We start from the raw sequence: 22,286 nt of genomic DNA, 5'->3' as shown, positions 1-22,286 counted from the left end.
CCTCTCTCCCCCCTCTCTGTGATAAATTAATAATCAGCTGTAAGCCCCTTGATCGATTTGTGAAATAAATATTACAGATAATGTTTATTTCACTGGACATCTGGGACACTCGTAAATCGAATTGTTATCGAAGGGCAATCAGGAAACGAGGATATTTCGGATTTCGGCACGAACGCGTTCTCATACGAGAAATCTAATTTATTTCGACGCGCAGGGAGAAACTTATGTGATCTCTGGCTTCGCGAATATATATTGAGATCGCCGGGAGGGGAGGGGAGGGGAGGGAAGCGTCGAGAAAAACGTCGTCGTGAGTAAAGGGAGATAGTTGATGTTTATGTTAGTGAGGTCGATGCAAAGGCAAGTTTTTGTACGGTTGCAACGTAGGGAGAGAAAGAACTTCTGCTCGATTTGGGCTCGATCCTGATTCCCGCGCAGCGCAACGCAGCGGCGGTGACCCACTGACCTGGAACCCTGGCATCTCGCGCTATCGGTTGATCCAATTTTCCCGCGTGTCGTTGACTCGTTCCTGCGTCAGGACGCGCCGTAGGGATGCGTTCGTCCCTGGAAGTCATCGATTTCCAGGAATGGGAGCTGCGCCCCGGTGAGCCGCGCGCCGAATCGCGCGCTCTCGATTCTCCTGGCTGTCTAACATCTCACGTACATCTCTCTCCCTCTCTCTTGTTTCTTGTTTCTCTTTTGGCTCCGCAACTCGCCGTGACTTCCCCCAAGTGTGTACCACGTTTGTCGCGTCGAGGATTGTGAGGTCGCGGAAACTACGCGAGATCCTCCCGCTGGACCAGCAGCAGCGGTGGCGGTAGCAGCGGCAGCAGCAGCAGCAGTATAGCTCGCAGTCGATACCGCTGCTTCGTCGAGGAAACGCAAAACGAGGACGCGCGCGACGGATAGGGGGAGGATAAACCGAACTCTTATAGTTGGAGAATAATGAGAACAGTGCTCTGGATATTCGATATCGGGTCCTTTGATCAAGTCTCTTCCGCGGTTCTGCGTTACTGATCTTCGCTCAATTCGCGGACAACCGAACCCGAAGTAGAGTTATAAGTGGCTGTCGATGACTCGAATATTTATCAGACGCGAAATGAAGACGTTTACTCGTCCTATTCGTTTCATCGTGACAGCAAGTTTGCAGTGATATAAGACAAGGGGAAAGGATATTACACAAGTGTCGGAGTGTGGTAAGATAAATACGAAGGAGAGGATATATGAGCAGATAATAATAGTAATAAAAAGGGTAGAATATCGCGGATAGAAGAACGCAATGTGGTAGAAATGATCGCAATGCGTTTATGAAATCATAGTGAATACCGAAACAAAGCTGACTCTCTCGAGTAGATTTAAGATTTGGAAACACAGAAAAGAGTCTCAATGTAGCGGTGTAATAACATTATATCGTTGCGTTTAGAGTGTTGGAAAAAAAAAACAATTATGAAAGTAACAGCTATACACAAACTTTGGTAATTATTATTTACAATAGGGCCTTTTCTGAATTTTTGTTTTTTTTCTTGCTATCTTGATAAAAATCTTTATTGCGACTCAAACAATGATAATCAATCAGGGAGGTCAAAAAATATGTAACCTATCTATTTATTTACTCCAGTATAACTCTTCCGACTTTTAAAAGAGCTGATTTCACTCCTAAATACGACTAATACCTATAATAATTTATTATACCTATTTTACTGTGTCATTGTGATTTAACTTATTATCAAAATTATTAAATCTTTACTAAATGGATGAATTTACTATGTACTAAAAATAATCGAAACCGAAAAGATTAGACAGACCCTAACGTTAGGTATTGAATTATCATACAAATTTTTTGCTTCAAAACACAAATTCTCCGCTTTAAAACACAAAAATTATATAAAAAAATAGTTTGTGTTTTTGGAGAAGATAGAATTTCCAGAGTTTTTTATTGTTTATCATTTTAATTACCGACATATTGTTGAAATAACGTGCGCGATTAATTAAGCGATACCTTTATTGCCTGCAATTACGATCCTCACAAAGTACGAAGAGAGCCGTGGGATATCGGGGAGCACTTTGACCTGTGACGGAGTCACGTTCGTTATTGTAAAACAGTCACGTTTCCAGATTACCGGAATCGTTTTAATTTACGTGTCAATGTCTATGAAGAAAATAACATCCTTGAGAGCGATTGGCAACAAGCTGCCTGCTCTAATTCGGACAATTCTCTTCGCTTTGTTTTCCGCCCACGCCACGCGACGACACGTTCACGTTTACACGCTCGCCTACATTAATTAACCAGGCGTTGGCCATTTATCTGTCATAAAATCACCTTCGTATCGAAGTACACTTCAAGTGCAAGCGCAACAATGTACTCGTAGACTTAACGCGCTTTTTTCGTACTTTAATCGCGCTTTAGTAGCGCGAGCTCCAGTTGCAATTCGCAAATTCTTTATTAAAAAAAAAATTTTTTTTCCCTTTATTATACTTCAAAAATATGGTTTTAATATAAAATATCATCAGTTGCCATGAATTTTTAATTAAATTGTGTGTTTATAAGGCGTTTTGAATTTGGCAAGTCACTTATTTCATAAATGTTCCTGAATCAATTTGAAGTTTGTTTTTCTCTTTGAAACGTTAAGAGAAATCATTATTTAGTTGATTTGTTACATTAAAAGTATCTTTATATAATTTATAATTATATAATGAAGATATTTAAGATATTTAAGATATTTTTTCTATTTATAATTTATATCTTTATTTATTATTTATAATTTGTCGAAAGAAAATTACTTCAACTTAAAAAAAAAATAGAAAATTTACACATTTGACGTTTTGACTTCTTTAAAATTTAGTTTCTAAAAAATCTTAAATCCTGCAGTGCATGTACCTATAATCAATGAACGTGATGATTTGTTACAGGTGCAGTTGAGAAATAATTACCAAAAATGAGTTGCATGTCGCAATGCGCCAAGTACTTTCTCTGCTTCTTCAACTTTATTTTCTTTGTAAGTATACAAGTTTTCACTAATTTAGGAATCGAAACATACATTTCTTATGTTTGCGAACGTAATCGTAATTCAGCAGTATTGCAATTAGCAATAATTCGGCGTTTATTTCTTATTTCCTTGGAAATCTTTACTTTGAAGTTATCGAAACATTTCTCACTCATCATTTTGTATGTGTTTAATTTAGCCAATTATACGCGTAGTATCAAAGAGTTGAGAAGGATTAATCACCGTCGAAGAAGTACGCAAACTTTCTTGGTGAGGTGTACAGTTGAATTACACGAAATCTTCTCTCATAAAATAATCTCTCGATTCATACCGTTAGAATTCCTGGTTTTTCAAATGTATTACTGTATCACAGGAATAAACGCTAGAATAAGATCGTTTTGCAAGGCACCGTTGTGCTCGATAATACACATTGACAAAACGTGTCGAAAGCTCCTTTAGTTATCTTTCATCAGCGAGTGAAGATATAATGTAATGTTTAATCCGCTGATGTTTATTTCTCAAAGCGTCTTGTGACAGTCGATATCAAGATTTACGTAGTGTGTAATCCTTGAATCAGAAAGAAAACTACTCGGTACATTTCATGAACCCAATCTATCGAACACGAGTGACAGGTACGCAAGAGAGAATTGACCTATTTTAGTTTATACTTATAGAAAATTCACGTTGCTCCTCGGACGTCACAATCCAAAGTGTGTACGATTTTGCTCAAGTATATAAAAATCTAGGTAGACACAGAGCTGAAAATAATTGTGTTAAGCCATTAAAATTAAATTATGTATACAAAAATTCAAACATGATAAGCAGTGTTGTAAAAAGTTTTGATATTTCAAGGATTTCTTTGGGGAAAGGAGGTTATCAGTTCTGTTATCACGTAAATAGTAATTTTTTGCATTAATGAATTATTTTTTTTATTTTAAAGCTTAGGAATGTCTCTCTCGTTCCTGATTTTGAATGGGAAAAATATTAATATTAGGTTTTGTCACACGTAACTTTTAATCATAAATTTCGGAAAGGAGAAAGAGTTGAATCTCTCAATTCCTCCCTGGCCCTATGCGTCGTACATAACTACAATATTTTAATGATCCAACAAAATTATTTTCAGATCTGTATCTAATTATTAGCTAACTTTTTCAATAGTTCAACAAAATCATTCTTTCCATGTAGGGACCAAGAGCAATTTTAAATTAGAAGGCTGATCGAACACAAAATTTGCGAGAAAGGCGACATACAAAGTGAAATTTTTTTCACAACAAAAATCTCAGGCAGAAATCGCCTGCCTGCCTCGAAGCATAAGCGTTAAGACCTTTCTGTCTTCTTTGGTAGCCTTGAGGTTCTGCCACGAAGCAGAACGGAAACCTACACATTAAAGCCTCGTGTTTTTACAGATCGCTGGAGGAGCAGCATTAACTGTCGGTATTTGGCTTTTCGCTGACAGAACCTCCTTCACCAATCTCATCGCGAAACTCGATCAATCCGACTTGCTGGTAAGATGAAAACAGATTAATTATCGCAGACGTACACTCTAAATTTTTGGGAGTAAAATTTCACTCCTAAACTATCACAAAGAGTGATAGTTGCGCCAGTCCGACAGGAGTGAAATTTTCACTCTTAGAGAGTGAAAAATCACTCCAAATGGAAGTCAATTTTCAATCTATGTGGAGAGTGAATACATTTCACTCTCTGAAGGGAGAGACTGAAACTTCACTTTAATAAATATTAGGTTTAGCCTTCTTACGTCTAATCTAAAAATTATTAGGCTCGTTCGACGTGTTTTTGCACAAAATGAACGAATATGGCAGAAGAAAGCGTCGCTCTGTCTCGCGAAACGAGATATTAATCATTAAAGTTGATTTTTTAGGTTAGGTTAAGAAATTCACTCCTGGAGGAGTGAAGTGAAGTTCACTCCTTGTCGGATTGGCGCAACTATCATTTTTCTTGGAGTGAAATTTCACTCCCAAAAATTTAGAGTGTAGATCCGCATTATAGCGACGTTGTTGGACAATGGATGGGAAGGGAAGGGAAGAGAAGGGGATCCAGGTTGCATGCAGTTGTTCCCAGACATTTCTTCTACCTTGTTTTTCGAGGAAGTCATTAATTGATATTGCGCGCGGCCACTTGCTCGCGTGATCGTGGCGTACAAGTGGCGAATTGGCCGGGTACCAAATATCCAATGAAACGAGCACTTTGTACGAACGCTGCAGAGAACAGCGTATCCATGCCGCGCACGACGACATGCAGCGAAGTTTGATTAATTTAATTTTCAAATCGATCTTAATTTCTACCTTCGCGAGTTCGAACAAAAGCAGGATAAGTACTTTCGATATTTTAAACGAGCTGGACAATTCTCGGCGAAAATACCGGTTTGCAAACGAGTTCCGCTGTATTAAAATCCTGCTGCAGCTCATGAGCATTTTCCGCTGCTTTGTTAAATTGTAAACGTGCGATGATTCTCGTCACCGAATTCTGACAAATTTTAAACTGGAGGTATTTATTATTTAACTCGACATCTCTCTTTTGAACATCGCGTCGTATTGACAGTTTTATGGTGAAATATTGTCTTCGCGTGTGAAAGTGATTGACTTTTATTGGGTCCCTCAGGGTCTCAGCTTGATCCCATATTGAATTTCATTTAGGGTTGCTATATCAACATTTTCAAAACTAGAACTTACAAGCCAATAATCCCGGACATTTCGCTTGTAAACCCGGATGTGTATGTGTGTAGATTAAAATAGGTCAGAATAATCAATAATTAATTTAATTATTTCCTAACTAATTAAGTAATTACTTATTAGCACTTACAATTAGACCAAAAAACAATTTGACCTGAAAAATAAATAAATACAAAATGTTTTTATTTAACCGTTACCACTAAGCGGGGTTACTAGTTGCCGAGCGATTTCTGTTGGTGCAAGCTTCTTTGCGTCTTTCGATAATTATCAATTATACTACATTTTATTATTTTCCAAAATGAAGTACCAATATTTATTCTAAAAAGTTGAAAGTATGTTATATAATTTTTAGATATTTTTTGAATCATTCTGTATAGGTGAAAAAAACGGACACATTCTAGTGTCCCCGTTAATATAGATGAGGCACCAAATTGTACCTAGTAGGGTGAGAGTTAAAATAAAAAATTTCATTATAGGTTTTATTATCGATTTAGAATTGTTCCTACGTATGTTTTTAGTGGTATTTTTAAAATATCAATAAAATAATTAAATATATAAATATAAAATGTATTAAAGAATTCACATCAATGAAAAATAATTTACATTACATTTTTACTTTGCGATTACACATCATAAATCAGTAAAATAAATTGCGTATTAATATTAATTGGAATCACATGACTATTGTTATAGATTTGGAATAATAATACTCCCGCGCAGGATAGCGCATAATTATCTTGGACGCCCTAAAAAAAAAGAGGACGATATCCGGGAAAGGAGAGCAAATGGCAACTCAAGTCCCATTTGAAATAATTTTTTATAACGTTTCAACTGAAATGTTTTTAAATTTATGTGATATTGTTTTCTATGTTTAAGCAATTTAAAAAAATGCATTTTTTATCAATTCTATCTGCATAGGCTGCCGATTTTATTACTGTTTCTCGAAATTTATTGTCGAAAGAATTTCATGGCAGAGACGTCTTATCTCTTCTTCGTAAGAAATACATTAGAAGAAAAATAACTTGCACGTATCCTTACAGAGTCGGCTATTCATACTGCCAGTTTCTTTTGCGTAATCGTGCTAATTACGTCGTAAGTCGTTTGTTACGCAATTAGCGGTAGGTGTAACGAGGAAGTTTGACTTGAACAAATTGGATTTGTTATCGATTCTCTTGCGATTATCATATTTATCATATCAGCAGAAAAGCTCTTGTTTTTATACGTTTAATTTGTAGGTAAAACGTGTAAAAAATGCGTCCTTCTTACGTATGTGACGCATATATAAGAAGTATGACTTCTTATGTCTCGTTCTGTCGATGAATCTTTTCATTAACATTGAAAAATTATCTAATGCGGTTTGCGTTAGCCTCGCATTGTACGAGCACGTGCGAAATGCAGATTTATAACGAGAAACGCGTGACGCGTGTTATACCATACCATTGTTTCTAACAGATGAATACGTCGGTGTTACTATCGCACGTACGTGATTTTTCTATTATATGTTACGGTGTCGTCAAATCGATAATGTAAACACGCATATTCTTCCTTCGGATTTCCATTTTAACACTAACATTCACGTAAGAGATTTCCGCCAAACACTCTTAAAAATAAAATAAAACATATTCTTTTGTAATTTCTTTTATTTTAGCAATATAACTACAATAATTTGATCTTTTTGACTATAAAATAATAAAAATATCTATTATAGATTAATGCTTAGAAAATTTGCAATTTTTTCTCATTAAAAATCCCCTTTTAACTTTTATTACAGCCTTACATATTTGGGCGTTCTTTTATTTAATTTTTCAAGCGTATTTATATTTATATTTATATAATATTTTTCTTTATGAATTTTTTCTGTACATTTTTCTATTATCCACGGAGATTTTTTGATGAAAAAAGTAAGTTTAGTGAAAAGTAAATTTTCTAGGTAACATATCGTGAAAGATGTTTTTATTATTTTATAGTTTAAACCAATAAAATTATCGCTAAAATAAAAAATTACGTAAAATGTTTTGTTTTTAAGGTTGTCCGGGAATTTATGAACGGTAATGTATAAATTCGTTGAAATTTACCGAATAAACGTTCGATCCTCCAAAAGCTCCGACAAAGCTTTGAAATCTAATAAGTGGAATGCAGGAACTAGATCAGCTTAAAGATAAACGTCTATTTCTTTTGGAAAGATGCCAAACGTACGATAGAAGATTTAACGGAGATAACCTGCGAAGGATATGACATGTTTTAAATGATTTTGTTTGGTTTAATTATTGGTTTATATTTTTTAGTTTTATAAGAGAGAGAGAGTATATAGATTTTATAATTTTAATTAAATAATTTAGTATAAATGATTTACTTAAATTTTAAACATATACTCGTTAGAGTTTTTTAAATATTTTACCACTTTGGAGAACTAATTGTAAGTTTTTTTTAAGTAAATGACACTTTGTTTGCACAGGTATTATTTTAAAAGAATTCACGAGAAATTACTTTCAGCACGTGTAGTGACATACATACACTATAAGCTTTCTTTAATTACGAATCGCTTAATGGTACCGGATAATCTACGGTTTAACGAGGTGTTTGACTCTATAAACTACACGAGAGAGAAGGGACACAAAAAGAGTGACTTACCTTAAAGGCCGCAATTAATGAGAACAATAGAGAATGGAAGTTGCTGCTTCCTTCGAATAATTGCTACTACAAAGCTATTTCCTCCCTCCACGCTTTACATACATATACATGATATACATATGAAGGATAATTTTGCTCAAGTATTTAAAAATTTAGCTAGATACAGTCTGAAAATAGTTTTGTTAGATTATCAAAATAATTATGTAAGACACTCAAACTGATTGCTGGACTATTGAGACTTTTTGCAACATTGCTCATTATGCTCGACATTCCTACGTAATTATTATGGTCCAATAAAATTAATTTCAGATCTGTATCTAGCGTTTATAGATGTTTTAGCAAAATCGTTCTCTTCGTATGCATTGATTATACATATATTAATGTATACAGTAGCTGCCAAAAATTTTCGGCACTTTTAAGTGAGTAATTTTCTTGAGTTGTTTTAGATAAAGAATCTTCACAGATAAATATCTAGTATAATACTTGATTGAAACTTAATATTGACGTCTAATTTAAACTGAAAAACAGTTTGACAAAAATTATTGTAAAATTATATGTTGGTCGGAAACTTTTGGCAGTCACTGTATACATATAAGTCAATTATATATTAATATATTAATATGTATACAAGTTATTTTATGTAGGTATATAGATGCAAATGTAGGTACTTTTTCCTCGAAGAAAAAGCGAGAATCGACGGACCGATGTGTGATACGCGACGTGGGTACAGTAACGTTACAGACAGGAGAACGAGAAACGTAATTATCGGCACTTGGTCGTTGATGAGATGATTGGTTGTCACATTAGCGTAACGCGTGGGAGGATCAGGGTGCTCCATCATGGATTCGTGGTTCGCTCGTATATTATAGGTACATGCAAGGGGCCGAAGCTCCTCGAACGATTTTATGCGGCGGGATGGACGCAGCTCCGCTTCGATTCTCTCGTTCGCTGAACATTCGACGTCTCGAACATTGCGAAATCTCGCCTGAAATCATTTTATATTTACATCGCCCGTTTGTGTGCTCCCCGGTGGCAGAATTAGACAGCGGAACGCTGTGGAAAAGTAAAAGTGCCGCTTTCGTTTGACGAGTTTCGCGCAGCGAAAGGGTAACGCACCGTTTTCCTGCGATCAAGCGACATTATCATTAGAACAGTCATTCGCCTCAAAAAATTTGAGATGTCGTAAGATTAGATAGCCATTATAAAATTAAATATCTCGAAAATGAACATGGAGATGATTACTAAAATTAATCCTTAATGTACAAAGTAATATGAATTACGATGATTCATTTAGCTGCTACTATAAATATCGTTACGTTAATAATAATGGTCGTATATTATCGCGTCGTATATTGAACAAACTCGTTTCTAGTTTCTCGAAGCGATTTGCAAATGATGATAAAGACATATCTGGAATCGTATATAATAAGATGATAAAATAAAATCGTAATATTGATTCGTTTTAGGTATATGAACAAATTACTGTTACCCAGTTCTGTATTACTGTTGCATTATTAGCAAAGGCTCGGTGACGCTTAGAAAGTCTCTTCTAATCACTCTAATCACTCGAACGGATATAACTTGTGTCCGTTATACATCTCTAGCTAGCATCTCTTAGAAACTTCTCGCGAATATGATTCAATTTGCAAATTATGTGGGTTAGTTGTTTGAGATATTAAGCGTAAAATACCTGATCGTTTCTATCTTTGAAGAGAATTTTTTACACAGCCTGGATTTAATCTCAGAATCGTTTGTTTTATCGGCTCAATAGGACTTTACACACATACGATTTACGTGTCATTGACATCACTACGTACTGTTACATTGATTGTACACATGTATGCATATACCTTCGTAAGGCAATTTCGTATCGAATCAGGTGTTTAACAATAAAAACCTGACATTGTTTGTTCGTATAAACTACTACTAATCTATGAACTACAATTTCGTAAGTACAGATTGCAGAGCTTTTATATCAAGCAAATGTTGTCACGACATTAATAGCTCTAGATGCCTATATTGGACTAAGAAATGATACAGAAGATTTCAATTTTAAAAACTTTCCATTTTTTTCTATATAATTTCTACCTCACAGACACGTATTAATTATATTATTAATGCATAATATGCTTTAATTCTGGGAAAGGATTTTTAAATCTGCAAAAAAAAAAAGAGAAGTTGCGACACAAAAATTATTGTGTTTAGTGGATAAAACAGATGACTTATTTAGGACGCCTTAAAGTTCTCACAAAGGACAATCGATAAATTTTCACAGAAATTTTGCTTGGTTGAGAGTTCCGCAGAGAAAAAGACATAGTGGTAGCAATTATATAATGATGACAATTATACAAATTTCATATTATGTAAAATTAATGCTCATAATTGAAAGAATCACATTAATATATAGTTTTTACAACTATAAACTAATTTATAGCTGCATTAAGTTTATTCAACTAAGTACATTAATTCTACATATAAAGCTTATATAGTTATTTATACAGGATGTCTGATAAGTTTTGACAAGCACTCGTGTGTATATAGAATGAACTAAACTAAGTCGAAAAATCTTCTATCATCTTACAATTTTCGCAATAGTTAACCAGATATTAATTACTAAAAATCGCTGAATATTGATTTTCAATAATTTTTTATTCAAATACTATCAACTTTACAGAAAAACAGCAAGAAACAAAAATTGTTTATTTTCTTCTCATAAAGTTCTGAGAATTTTTTCAGAATTTTTTAATACCGTATTTTCTCATGTTGGTAAAAATAGTTGCCAATAAGAAAATGCAGTACTAAAAAGTTGATAAAAAATTCAGAAAAAATTCTTAGAATTCTATGAGAAGAAATAAACAATTTTTGTATCTTGCTGCTGTTTTTCTGTAAAGTTTTGATAGTATTTGAGTAAAAAATTATTGAAAACCAATATTCGGCAATTTTTAGTAATTAATATCTTGTTAACTATTGCGAAAATTGCAAAATGGTAGAGGACTTTTCAACTCAGTTTAATCCACTCTATCTTCACACGAGCGCTTTGTTAAAACTTACCGGACACCTTGTATAATTGCTATCACTATGTTTCTGAATGTACATAGAAGATTGTAAATGGATTATAAATGGAAACGAACGCGTACAAACGAAAGTTGGCGACAGACATAGTTAATTAAATATCTCTTGGGATACCCTTATTACGTATTGTTAAAGATATCGTGTCGTTTACATTTCCTTGATAATATTGTAATTCCATTAGCCAGAGAGTATTCCGACCCTTCAGCTTATTTCGTTAATTACCTTCCTGTTTAAGCGATATTGATGGAGAACAGATAAGTAGCGGTAAATCTCATCCTTGGACAATAATCAGCGTGAACAGTCATATCGATATTAATCAGAAGTGTTGCCGACATACGTTGATGACGTACGAAACACGAACGGAGAGAAAGAGGAGAGAGAGAGAGAGAGAGAGAGAGAAATTAGAAAGGAAAATTTTTCTTGTAAAAGAGAGAAAATTCAGAGGACCTGGCTTTCGCTTACAATTAGATATCCGTCCTCCTTTTTCCATCGGGCACGTTCAATGTATCCACGAGCACGAGGGCGAACAGGTATTTAGGACATACGCCGTTAGTTCCAGAAAATGCATTAACTCGCTGACGCACGCGCAATATACGTCCGTGTACTGCAAATGCGTTAAATTGGGTCATTTCAGAGCAACAGCTCGTGCTCGATGATGTGCCACGATTCTTCGTATGCGTGTGTGTGTGCGTGCCTGATAGATCGTGTATTCTTTATTAGGGCCTCGTGTTATTTTAACGTTAATCCTTGAATTACCGACGATTTATCCTCTTGAACAACATGATAAGAGCTCTGTAGATTTCTACGTTCATTGACAGCTGTTTAAAGCGATTGTAAAAAGATTAAAAAGAAGGGTATTTTTAGTTTTTTTACAGTTTTTTAAGTGTCAACAATTGAAATCTTCTGAAAGATTTTCAATCGATTGGTCAGATATTTCAAGAAAAATCGTTTATCGCAATATTTTCCACATTCAGTATTACATACATATGCACGCACGCACGCACGCGCGCATATTTCTAATAAATCTTAAAATTTCACCAAAGTAGAGCTTAAAATTAATTTAAATCTGGAAACAATGATTTTATTTGTTTTTTGCAGCTTGTTATAATCTTTAGAAAGACCTTTTTATCTCATCGTTTACAACTCCAGAGCCACATTAAGTGCGTCAAGGCGCATTAAATTGATATACAATTCAACATTACTGATGCTAATAAGTGTCTTGTAGACTAGTAAAGCAGTAAATTAATGTACTCTAATTATTAATGTACACTAGATCTGCAAGATGAATGACTCATAGTAGTATTAAGCTGATTATACAAGGTGGCCATTGGGAAATTGCTGAAATTGAATGGCTGCTGTTATTTTGTAACGACTGGACAAAGTAAGATGAGTTAAACACTACTCTTCAAAAGAATTATTGTCAATCCTTTTTTATATTTATTGTTTTAAATATATATATTTCTTTTTTGCACTTTATGTGCTAATAAAAACGGATTTCTTTTACTGTACAGTGTTTAATTCATCGCCCTGACAATGAGAAAAATATTTTGGTTATATCAACAAGAAGTATTATACAATACAAATAAAGTGCATTCTGATCATACTAATCAGAGTTCTGATTATCATAATTGAATTTCTGGTTATCTTGAGTAAAATATTTGATAGATTCAACTATAAGTATCCGATTTGTATTTATCTGGTTAAAACTATTGAATTTCCAATTTATGTAATTAGATTTTGTTTCCCATGCTTATATCGTCACAAAATAACAGCTACTTAGTTTCAGTAACTTTCTGATGGTCAACCCGTATATATAAAACTGAGTAGCCACGTCGGTCGCTTATCATTTGCTGTCGTCGCTCGAATAGTTTTGATCAATCTGGCGGAACAAGCCGGTGAAACCGAACACGAGACAGCCTCCTTATTAGTCCTTTCACCTGGTGACCTGATTTTTCGTGGCACACGCTCCGTCGTCAAGTGGTAGTTCAATAAGACGTGCAACGTTGGCACGCCTATATCAAGGTGGTACCTTTAGTACTAAAAATATCTGATATCCGTTCAACAGGTGTTCGAGATAAGAGTGTCAATGTGCTCACGAAGTAATCCACGACGGATACAAATCGCAATGGAATACTTTAGAGCCAAGCCGCTGCAGTCTCGCGAACGTAAAACGTGGGTCACGCGATGGCGTTGATCGTCTTATCCGAATCACGAAAGCACTTGTAAATTATTCTCAAGTATATTTCCGCTGCTGTTCTCAATGAAACAGCAGCATTAATTTTTTATGATTTGGCCAAATGGTTGTATTAAGAGTCGCATTGGCATTGTCAATTTGATTGGCTTGTTAATAGATAAATTCAATTTGAGATTAATGCAATCCTGAAGCATGAATGTATGTGCGATAGATTATCTTAGGCTCGTATCGGTCTTGAATTGAAATTATAGTTATGCATTCTCGGCAAAAATCGCTAATTATAATTGCCTTATTTTAAGCCAACACAAAATATAACAATAAAATATATAAATACAATTTGTATGTATCTTAGACTCTCGAATTAAAAATATGAAAAATTCAGACCTATAAGTCAGGCTAATAAGAGTCAACGCAGGTCAAAAAGCGTAAGGATTCTTCTTCCAAAAAGAAAAATTTTCTTCAATCAATTCGATGTTGTTGAATCATCTTTGATTCGAAAGAGAATCGAAACGTTCAAGACTTTTAATAAAGATGATTCAACAACATCGAATTGATTGAAAAAAATTTTTCTTTTTGGAAGAAGAATCCTTACGCTTTTTGACCTGCGTTGACTCTTATTAGCCTGACTTGTAGATCTGAATTTTTCACAAAATATAACTGTGTACAAATTTTATTCTATACATGATATACGTATACGTTTCGACCACTAGTTTGGGTCTTCTTCAAAATCATATAGTAATTAAACGAATGCAAAATTAATAATAATAAAATAATTTTGAAATTGATCTTACAAAAGCGTTATACTCAGATCGAAATTCTTTTTTGTAGCGAACGTTGGATTAAGTGGTAGTAATGTTATTGCATATATCCCTCATATATTTGTCTATTTACATCATTGCATTAAATTGGCGAATTTACTAAATATTGAATATTATTGCTTATAATTAGAGAGAAATTATTCGTCAAAACTTATATGAAAATGTTATGTAGAACATATATTGGAGATGTTGACCTACATAAATATTTTCAGATGTGTATCTAACTAAATTTCTATAGATACATCAACGAAACCATCGTGTAATATCCAAAAACTCTTACAATTGACCTCTCTTTTTTCCCCGATTTGTCAGCCCTTCAAATTATCAATCGACTAATACTTTCCTAAAGTCCTAAGAAACCTTGTTTCTTCCGTGGATATATAGATCTTCACACGCGATGGGTAGATTAGCACGATTCTCTGTTACTTTACGTTACCATTCGACTATTAGATCGGATTATACCTCGTATATCAAGTTTACACACGCATACTTCATTCACTCCAAGATTTGCACGAAAGATACCACATCCCGAGCTTACAATTAGTCTTTATGCTCTCAAACCGGTGCGCCGCCCGGCGTGAGCGGCTCGCGTCGATTCGGAAAAGCAATGAGCGGAAATATATATTGAAGAAAAGATTTTTTTTTCTCTCGTTTCTTCTTCTACAATTTTCTCTTTTAATAAATATATAAAATCGTGGAGAGTCCACGACGGTGGCATCGGCAGATGTACGCCTCGTTTCTCATGACGCTCCACACAAAGGAGTGTCTATGTCTCTACTCTAGCTAATCCGCCTCGTGAAACTCGATATCTATCACGCATGACGACAACTTGTATGTAGGGAGCTTATAAGTATTCCAAGTACCGTTCGCGAGCCATTATGTCATCCTCTTATATCGAGCACGTTCCCGTACAATACTCGCAATTGGATACTTGGTGTGACGAGCTCGATCTAATAATTGTTCATAGCTTATGCGTCTTTACTTTGCATATTATATTAAGGGCCCCGTTCTTTAATCCTTAACAAACTTTAATTATTATCGAACGATTATTCTCATTAACCACACAAAATGGTAACAAAATTGTCGTAAACTTAACAACATCTCTCTAGCTGCTGTTGAATTTACTTCATTTAATTTCATAACAAAATAGCGACAGTTTTGTCGCTATTTTGTTATGAAATAAGAAATGTTCTTTACTAACGACAATTGTTCAATAACAACATTGTTAAGAATCATAGAATAGGGCCATATAAGGTAATTCATTTTTATGTATTCAAGTGTAGATTAACTTTAATCTCGATATTAAGGGGGTATTCTACTTTGTCGAGTAAAAAAAAATCGATTTCTTTTTTTACGTTTTTTCAATCCTTATAGTCTGTAGAATATCTCTGTAAAATTTTATACAAAAATTCACAATATTAACGAAGTTATAACAATTATTCTGCGCAGCTGTCAGCGCGCTACCTGAGCGCAGTATTCTACTTTGACGGACGGACCGTTTGCGTCAAGTAGTATTAGTGTATGCAGCCAGATAGTGCTATATACAGGATGATCCTTTGTGTCTGAAATTTCGTTCAAAATTTCCGTTATAAGAAGTCAATGTGTTCTCGAGATCCGAACGATACGGATGCGAATTTTTGAAGTGAAAGCATAAATTCAGTAATCTGGACAATGGATCCGAAATATCTCCATTGTGGTAAAAAGACTATAGAAATTGCAACATTCTTAGGCATTTGCAATTTTAATGAAGGATTTCACAAAATTCTACAAATTATGGATGTGATGGGACTAAAAATCGGCCAGATTGCTAAAACGTATACGCAGATGTCAGAGACAACGAGCGCATTAAACGTTCTGACAAGCGTTCTGACAAGCGGGTGTCTTACGAGTCTAAAGAGGCAAGGATTGCCAGGAGAGAAGTAATGGCTGCCCAACACGATGAATTTGAAACTGAGGAAGGTATTTTATACGGAGCTGGTATAGCCGACTAAGGGTAAGTTAATAAAATTACTCATTATTCGTAAATGCATGAGAAACTGCGTTTTTCTCGAAACGGCTTTTTTCAAATCGGGCGTGTATTTTTCTTAAGAACTACTGGGCCGATCAACTTCCGCTTTGGCACATATACAGTGTACATATTAAACTATCGTTTGACCCTCCAACTTTTTGATATCTTCAAAATTACTATTTTTTCGGATCGCAAGAAATAAATATTTTTTAGTAAAAATTGAAACACTTTTTCAAGTGCCGTTATTTTATCAACTTTTCTTCCAATTATTTATTAGAGGGCCAAACGATAACTACATTTATAAAGAATAAAACAAAAAAAATTTGTTTGTTTTAGATGACGAGGATGGCAGCAATCATCACGCCCGATGAAAGCAAATTTTTTAATCTTGATATATTTACTTATATCTTTTACAATTAACAATAGAACGCTTTGTAAAAATTTGAGATAGTATTTCAAATATAGATAAATGTAAAATACATCAAATTAGCTGTATAGATTTAACCATTTTTACAAATTTAATTCCCAAAAATCGTCTTGAAAACGAGTATTCAAAGTAGAATATCCCCTTAATTTAGGTACTTTTTATCTTTTTCTAGTTCTAAGAATTTTTTTCTTTTTAGAAAATGATAACAACCGGATTAGCCAGATAATAAATAAACATTTTAAATAATATAGCTAACAATATAATACCATCAATATGATAAATGCCATCGAAACGCAATTAATTTAAGGAAATACAAAATTAATTGCGTTAATTTAGGATCGAGTCACATGAATTGCTCAAAATCGCATAATTTCGTTCGTAAAACACGAGATGATTTCAAATGGAGCTCGGAAATCTTGCAGTTTGTAACAAATGATCGTAAACTTCCCACTAAACATAAAAGCTTATGAATTAGTATTACTATAAACGAGCCAATCTTTGTGATTTTTATTTTTCTACGATTTCTGGTTAAACAGGGTTTTCGTTCGACTTATATTCTTATTTTACATTTGTTACATAGCAAGTATATACCTCTTTGTTATTTTTAAAATTGAACATATTAAAATATTACAATAAATATATAATATATATCTTTTTATATTATATAATTATATATTAATAATTAGTAATTATACACGCCTTTTAAAATTTATTCTAAAAATATGGGAGTTGTGGTACAATTTAAAGATTTTTACCATGCACTTCAGTAAAATAATTATTATTGATGTATTTTATTAACATGGATATGTTAGTTTATAATAAATATAATTTTATTATAATACAAATAAATTTGCGTAACATAATGAACGCGCAAATTCTAGACAGGAAAAAGATTCAACTGATTTAAGGATGCTCGTAATATCGTGCAACCTTGTATTCCACGTTCGGTGATGAATATTTATTGCGGGACGATTTGTATTCTCATCGCACCTTGCTGTTTTTGCAGACCAAAACGGATGCCGATGTCATCAAGATGATGGCCTACATTCTTATCATCGCTGGTGCTCTCACGTTCATTATCAGTTTTCTTGGGTATTGCGGCGCTATGTTCGAGTCCAGGTGTCTCCTCTGTGTCGTAAGTCCGTTCTGATAAAACACAATTCGTTCGCAATTCCATCTCGCCTATATGTATACATGGCACTTGCAAGCAGTCTAATGTAAAATCACAGAGATTTACGAAACACACAAAGATTACAAATTTTTTTATATGTTTAGTATATAGAAACATAGTAAATAGAAACATTATACGTTTTTAATTCACATACAAATAGCTTCGAGTCAATAGTGAGCGATAAATACGACTTTTAATGACAAAATTTTAATATTTTGTCATTTCTTTCGATATTGCATCTCTTTCACTGTGTACTGTAATACAAAACTAGTAGTGCTAGCAGCACTGTTGGTTGTAGTAGATATCCAGCAATCGAGCAATTTAAAACAGTGCAGACGACATAAAATTCAGCGCTATTTAATTATAATAATATAACATGATATTTTCTCCTTGATTTTCTTTTTTTCTCATTTATGATGTACATAATAACGAATACAAAATACTTAATGTTCGTTATTGCTGGTATAATTGAGAGAAGAAATTATTTACAAAATTATCGAAAACATAAAATAAACCTTTTTGAAAATAATAATCTTGTCGTGTGTTTCCGATTTATTTCCTTATATCTAAAACAAAAACTCCAAAAAACAGAGCGAATGAGAGTCAGCGTGGTAATTAATACGCAATCTTAATTCTTCAATCCAAAAATAGAATCTTTATTCCAAAAATAGTACGTTTCAGTTCACTTTGGAACCATCTTCAGCCAAAACAAATTTAAAATATCAATCCCTTCATGTCAAAGAAAAAATCACCATCAGATTAGATTTGATGTTATAATCCCAAGACATAGAAGGAATTCGTCTCAACATTGGATCAACTAATTACAGTTAATATTCACTAAAAAGTATCAAATTAAAAAACGCATGTTGATCGCAGCTCGAACGAAACATGACATTCAGTTGCAAACAAAACATGTCTTGGGATTATAACATCAAATCTGCTTATCTGATAGTGATTTTTTTCTTTGACATAAAGGGATTGATATTTTAAATTTGTTTTGGCTGAAGATGGTTCCAAAGTGAACTGAAACGTACTATTTTTGGAATAAAGATTCTATTTTTGGATTAAAGAATTAAGATTGCAAAATACATAAAAAGCAGTAAACCACTAACGCTCGGTGTTGGTAGCTAAGTATATATATTATATCAAGAAAGTACCAATTATCATAGACATTTCGGTCTTTCTAATTTTCTTAAATTAGATCATATTCAGTAATAGAAAGTGGGTGTTTCGCATATAAAGCAACCCGCAAATTAGTCGTACAGAAGTCAATAATAAAAATTTTTTATAGTCAACAAAAGTAAATCATATTCTTGCTGTGAATCAAATTCTTCTCTATACAGAAATATTGGTTCTTCGGAGTAAATTATTTCTCGCAAATTAAGATATGCCGTCATACCAGGAAAGAAAATCACCACAAGTTCTTAATAAAATTCCGCAATATGACATTTTTTTAGTTTTGACTGATAACCTAGACATATTTAATCTTTATTTTTCCAACTCCTCTATCTGCTTTTAGACGGATTGTTAACACAAAATCAGGAAATCCTGTGCTCAATTATGTCACATTGCGGAATTTTATTAAGAACTTGTGGCGATTTTCTTCCCTGGTATGACGGCATATCTTAATTTGCGAAGAATAATTTACTCCGAAGAATCACTATTTCTGTATAGAGAAGAATTTGATTCACAGCAAGAATATGATTTACTTTTGTTGACTATAAAAAATGTTTATTATTGACTTCTGTACGACTAATTTGCGGGTTGCTTTGTATGCGAAACACTCACTTTCTATTACTGAAGATGGTCTAATTTAAGACCGAAACGTCTATAATTTGTAATTTCTTGATATAATGTATATACTTAGCTACCAACACCGAGCGTTAGTGGTTTACTGCCTTTTATGTATTTTGTTTGAATATCAACCACTGTTTGACCTAATTTGTTAATTAAGATTGCGTATTAATTACCACGCTGACTCTCATTCGCCCTGTTTTTTGGAGTTTTTTGTTGTTGAATTTGGGAGAGTCCATAAGAAGATTACATTATTACTGTTTGCTTATATCTAAAATCACCGCCTTGTTAATAAAATCGGGCGCGTATCGGGACGAAATTACACAAAAAGGAGAAAACATTTTCTGTGATTACAGTACGGCATTTTAATCTTGGTGGTTTTGATCCTGGAGTGTGTGGTAGTCGGCCTCGCTTTTGGACTTAAAGGAGACGTGCGTATTTATAATTATATTCCACGCGAATTCTAATTTCTACCAGTGAACCAACGTCGAGCAAATAATCAGTTACATATATTAATATATATATATTTTTAATAAAATTCACTTTAGTATGAAATTATGCAGGTCGAAAAAGGTACGCAGGACTTCTTGAAAGATACCATCACTAAATATTATGCGACCACCAGCGATAAAATTGATACTATGACAGTCGCGTGGGATGGTATCATGAGTAAGGTAAAGTTACTAATTATAACGCTAACATAATTTCAACAAGCTGACACGCGAATTGATCGTACATTGATTCTTCTGGATTTTATGTATTTTGCATGTATAAACGCAATTAATTTGCCAAGTGATTTCGCTAACTGCACAGCGCGCAGGACGGACGGGTTGATATAAGTGAAAGCTGAATATCTCAAGACGAGTTATCGGCACTCATACCACTTAGTAGTGAAATTGCATATTACAAACGCTCGTCAGAATTTTGTTTTAAGCGTCTTGATGAATTGCGGAAAAAATGGATAGGAAAGCAGATAAGTTATAGAGAAGTGTCACAATTTTCTTTTTTAAACTAGAGCCAAGAGAAATATTATATAATTATATCACATATTATAAACACGCTTAATTAAATTGCTAATTTAAATTATTAAAAAAAATAATTTAACTGACATTTGTATAAATATACGCATAACATCTTTTTTGCATCTGTTTTTCTTACGGGTCTACGAGAACTCAGTAAATGAAAAAAGAAAAATTTTATCGATCAAAGACAAAATTGTCCAATATTGATGGAAATATTTGCAGCTCCATTGTTGCGGCGTGGAAAATTATCGAGACTTTAGCGAAAATAAGAACTGGACTACAATGGTCGGAAAAATGGTCCCTGATGCCTGCTGTATAAAAGAAAATGACGTTCTGAAAGATTCCACATGTCCAATAAATCCCACCTCGTTTAATACGTACCAAACGGTAAGTGGGTCTTATTTATGTTACTTTAACGGCTTTTTTTATATTATTCTTTTGTATATTATGGTGTATCTAGCGTTCCAACCGACCAGCATTCTAAGCGTAATTATTTTTGTGGGAACATAGATCGTATATACATACGTAGCTGTTCACGTATAACACACTTTCCTCTTGGCAATTTTCTGAGCGTAACTCGACATTGGCATTGCGTGCGTCTATTATAGTTCATCCCATCAGGGTTGAGTAGAATTGTTTAAAAAAAAAAAAATTAAACATTGATCCCTTTTTTTCGTATAAAACATTTTTAATGTTGTACGTACCAGGTATGTAAATATGAAGCCGGAATTTACCAATATAGATGGCCATAGCTGTCAATGTAGTTGCCATCAGACCGCGTCATTGACGCCATTTCCTTGTTCTGACATCTGACAAAGATTTTCAACTCACAACAATACAAGTTTCATACAACAGTATAGTTTGTAATAGTGTTGAACATGTCGAATTTTGTGCCTGGAAACTATGATTTGCGGACAGCATTGATTTATTCTGTTACCATTTGAAGAAAACTGCTGCAGAATCGCATCGAATGCTTGTCGAAGCTTACGGTGAACATGCTCTTGATAAATCACAGTGCTTTGAGTGGTTTAAAAAATTCAAAAGTGGCGATTTTGACGTGAGAAACGAAGAACGTGGAAAAGTTTGAAGACAGCGAATTGCAAGTATTGTTGGATGAGGATGACGCTCAAACTCAACAACAACTCGCGGATCAATTGAATGTGACACGAGAAGCCGTCTCCATACGTTTGAAATCTGATCCAGAAGATGAGAAAATGGGTTCCACATGAACTGAATGAAAGACAGCAGGAAAACTGAAAAACCACTTGCGAAATGCTGCTCGCCAAGTACAAAAGAAAGTCATTTCTCCATTGAATTGTGACTGGCGATGAAAAGTGGATATATTTTAAGAATCCTAAGCGTAAAAGATCATGGGTAACTCCAGGCGAACCATCGACATCGACTGCAAGGCCAAATCGCTATGGACGGAAGATAATGCTTTGTGTTTAGTGGGATCAGAAAGGTGTGATCTATTATGA

At 34.0% G+C, this 22,286-nt stretch overlaps 1 protein-coding gene across 4 annotated transcripts in view; it reads left to right on the top strand.

Moving 5' to 3' along the window:
• Nucleotides 1-22,286, top strand: part of Tsp66E (Tetraspanin 66E) — a 68,990-nt gene that overhangs the window by 30,555 nt on the left and 16,149 nt on the right. For 2 of the 4 annotated variants that reach the window (XM_018522503.1, XM_018522505.1), the window contains exons 1-7: nucleotides 838-1,193; nucleotides 2,908-2,993; nucleotides 4,388-4,486; nucleotides 17,828-17,956; nucleotides 20,143-20,217; nucleotides 20,350-20,460; nucleotides 21,031-21,195. In XM_018522503.1, coding sequence (XP_018378005.1) covers nucleotides 2,934-2,993; nucleotides 4,388-4,486; nucleotides 17,828-17,956; nucleotides 20,143-20,217; nucleotides 20,350-20,460; nucleotides 21,031-21,195 — 639 coding nt within the window. In that variant the 5' untranslated portion in view covers nucleotides 838-1,193; nucleotides 2,908-2,933. Of the gene's footprint in view, nucleotides 1-837; nucleotides 1,194-2,907; nucleotides 2,994-4,387; nucleotides 4,487-17,827; nucleotides 17,957-20,142; nucleotides 20,218-20,349; nucleotides 20,461-21,030; nucleotides 21,196-22,286 lie in introns of those variants that run through there. The other 2 variants (XM_018522506.1, XM_018522504.1) reach the window with 2 other exon arrangements.

The sequence above is a fragment of the Trachymyrmex cornetzi genome, unplaced genomic scaffold (genome assembly GCF_001594075.2).
Source record: "Trachymyrmex cornetzi isolate Tcor2-1 unplaced genomic scaffold, Tcor1.1 scaffold1337, whole genome shotgun sequence".
NCBI classification, from domain to species: domain Eukaryota; kingdom Metazoa; phylum Arthropoda; class Insecta; order Hymenoptera; family Formicidae; genus Trachymyrmex; species Trachymyrmex cornetzi.
This window is presented reverse-complemented; position numbering and strand designations above follow the sequence as displayed.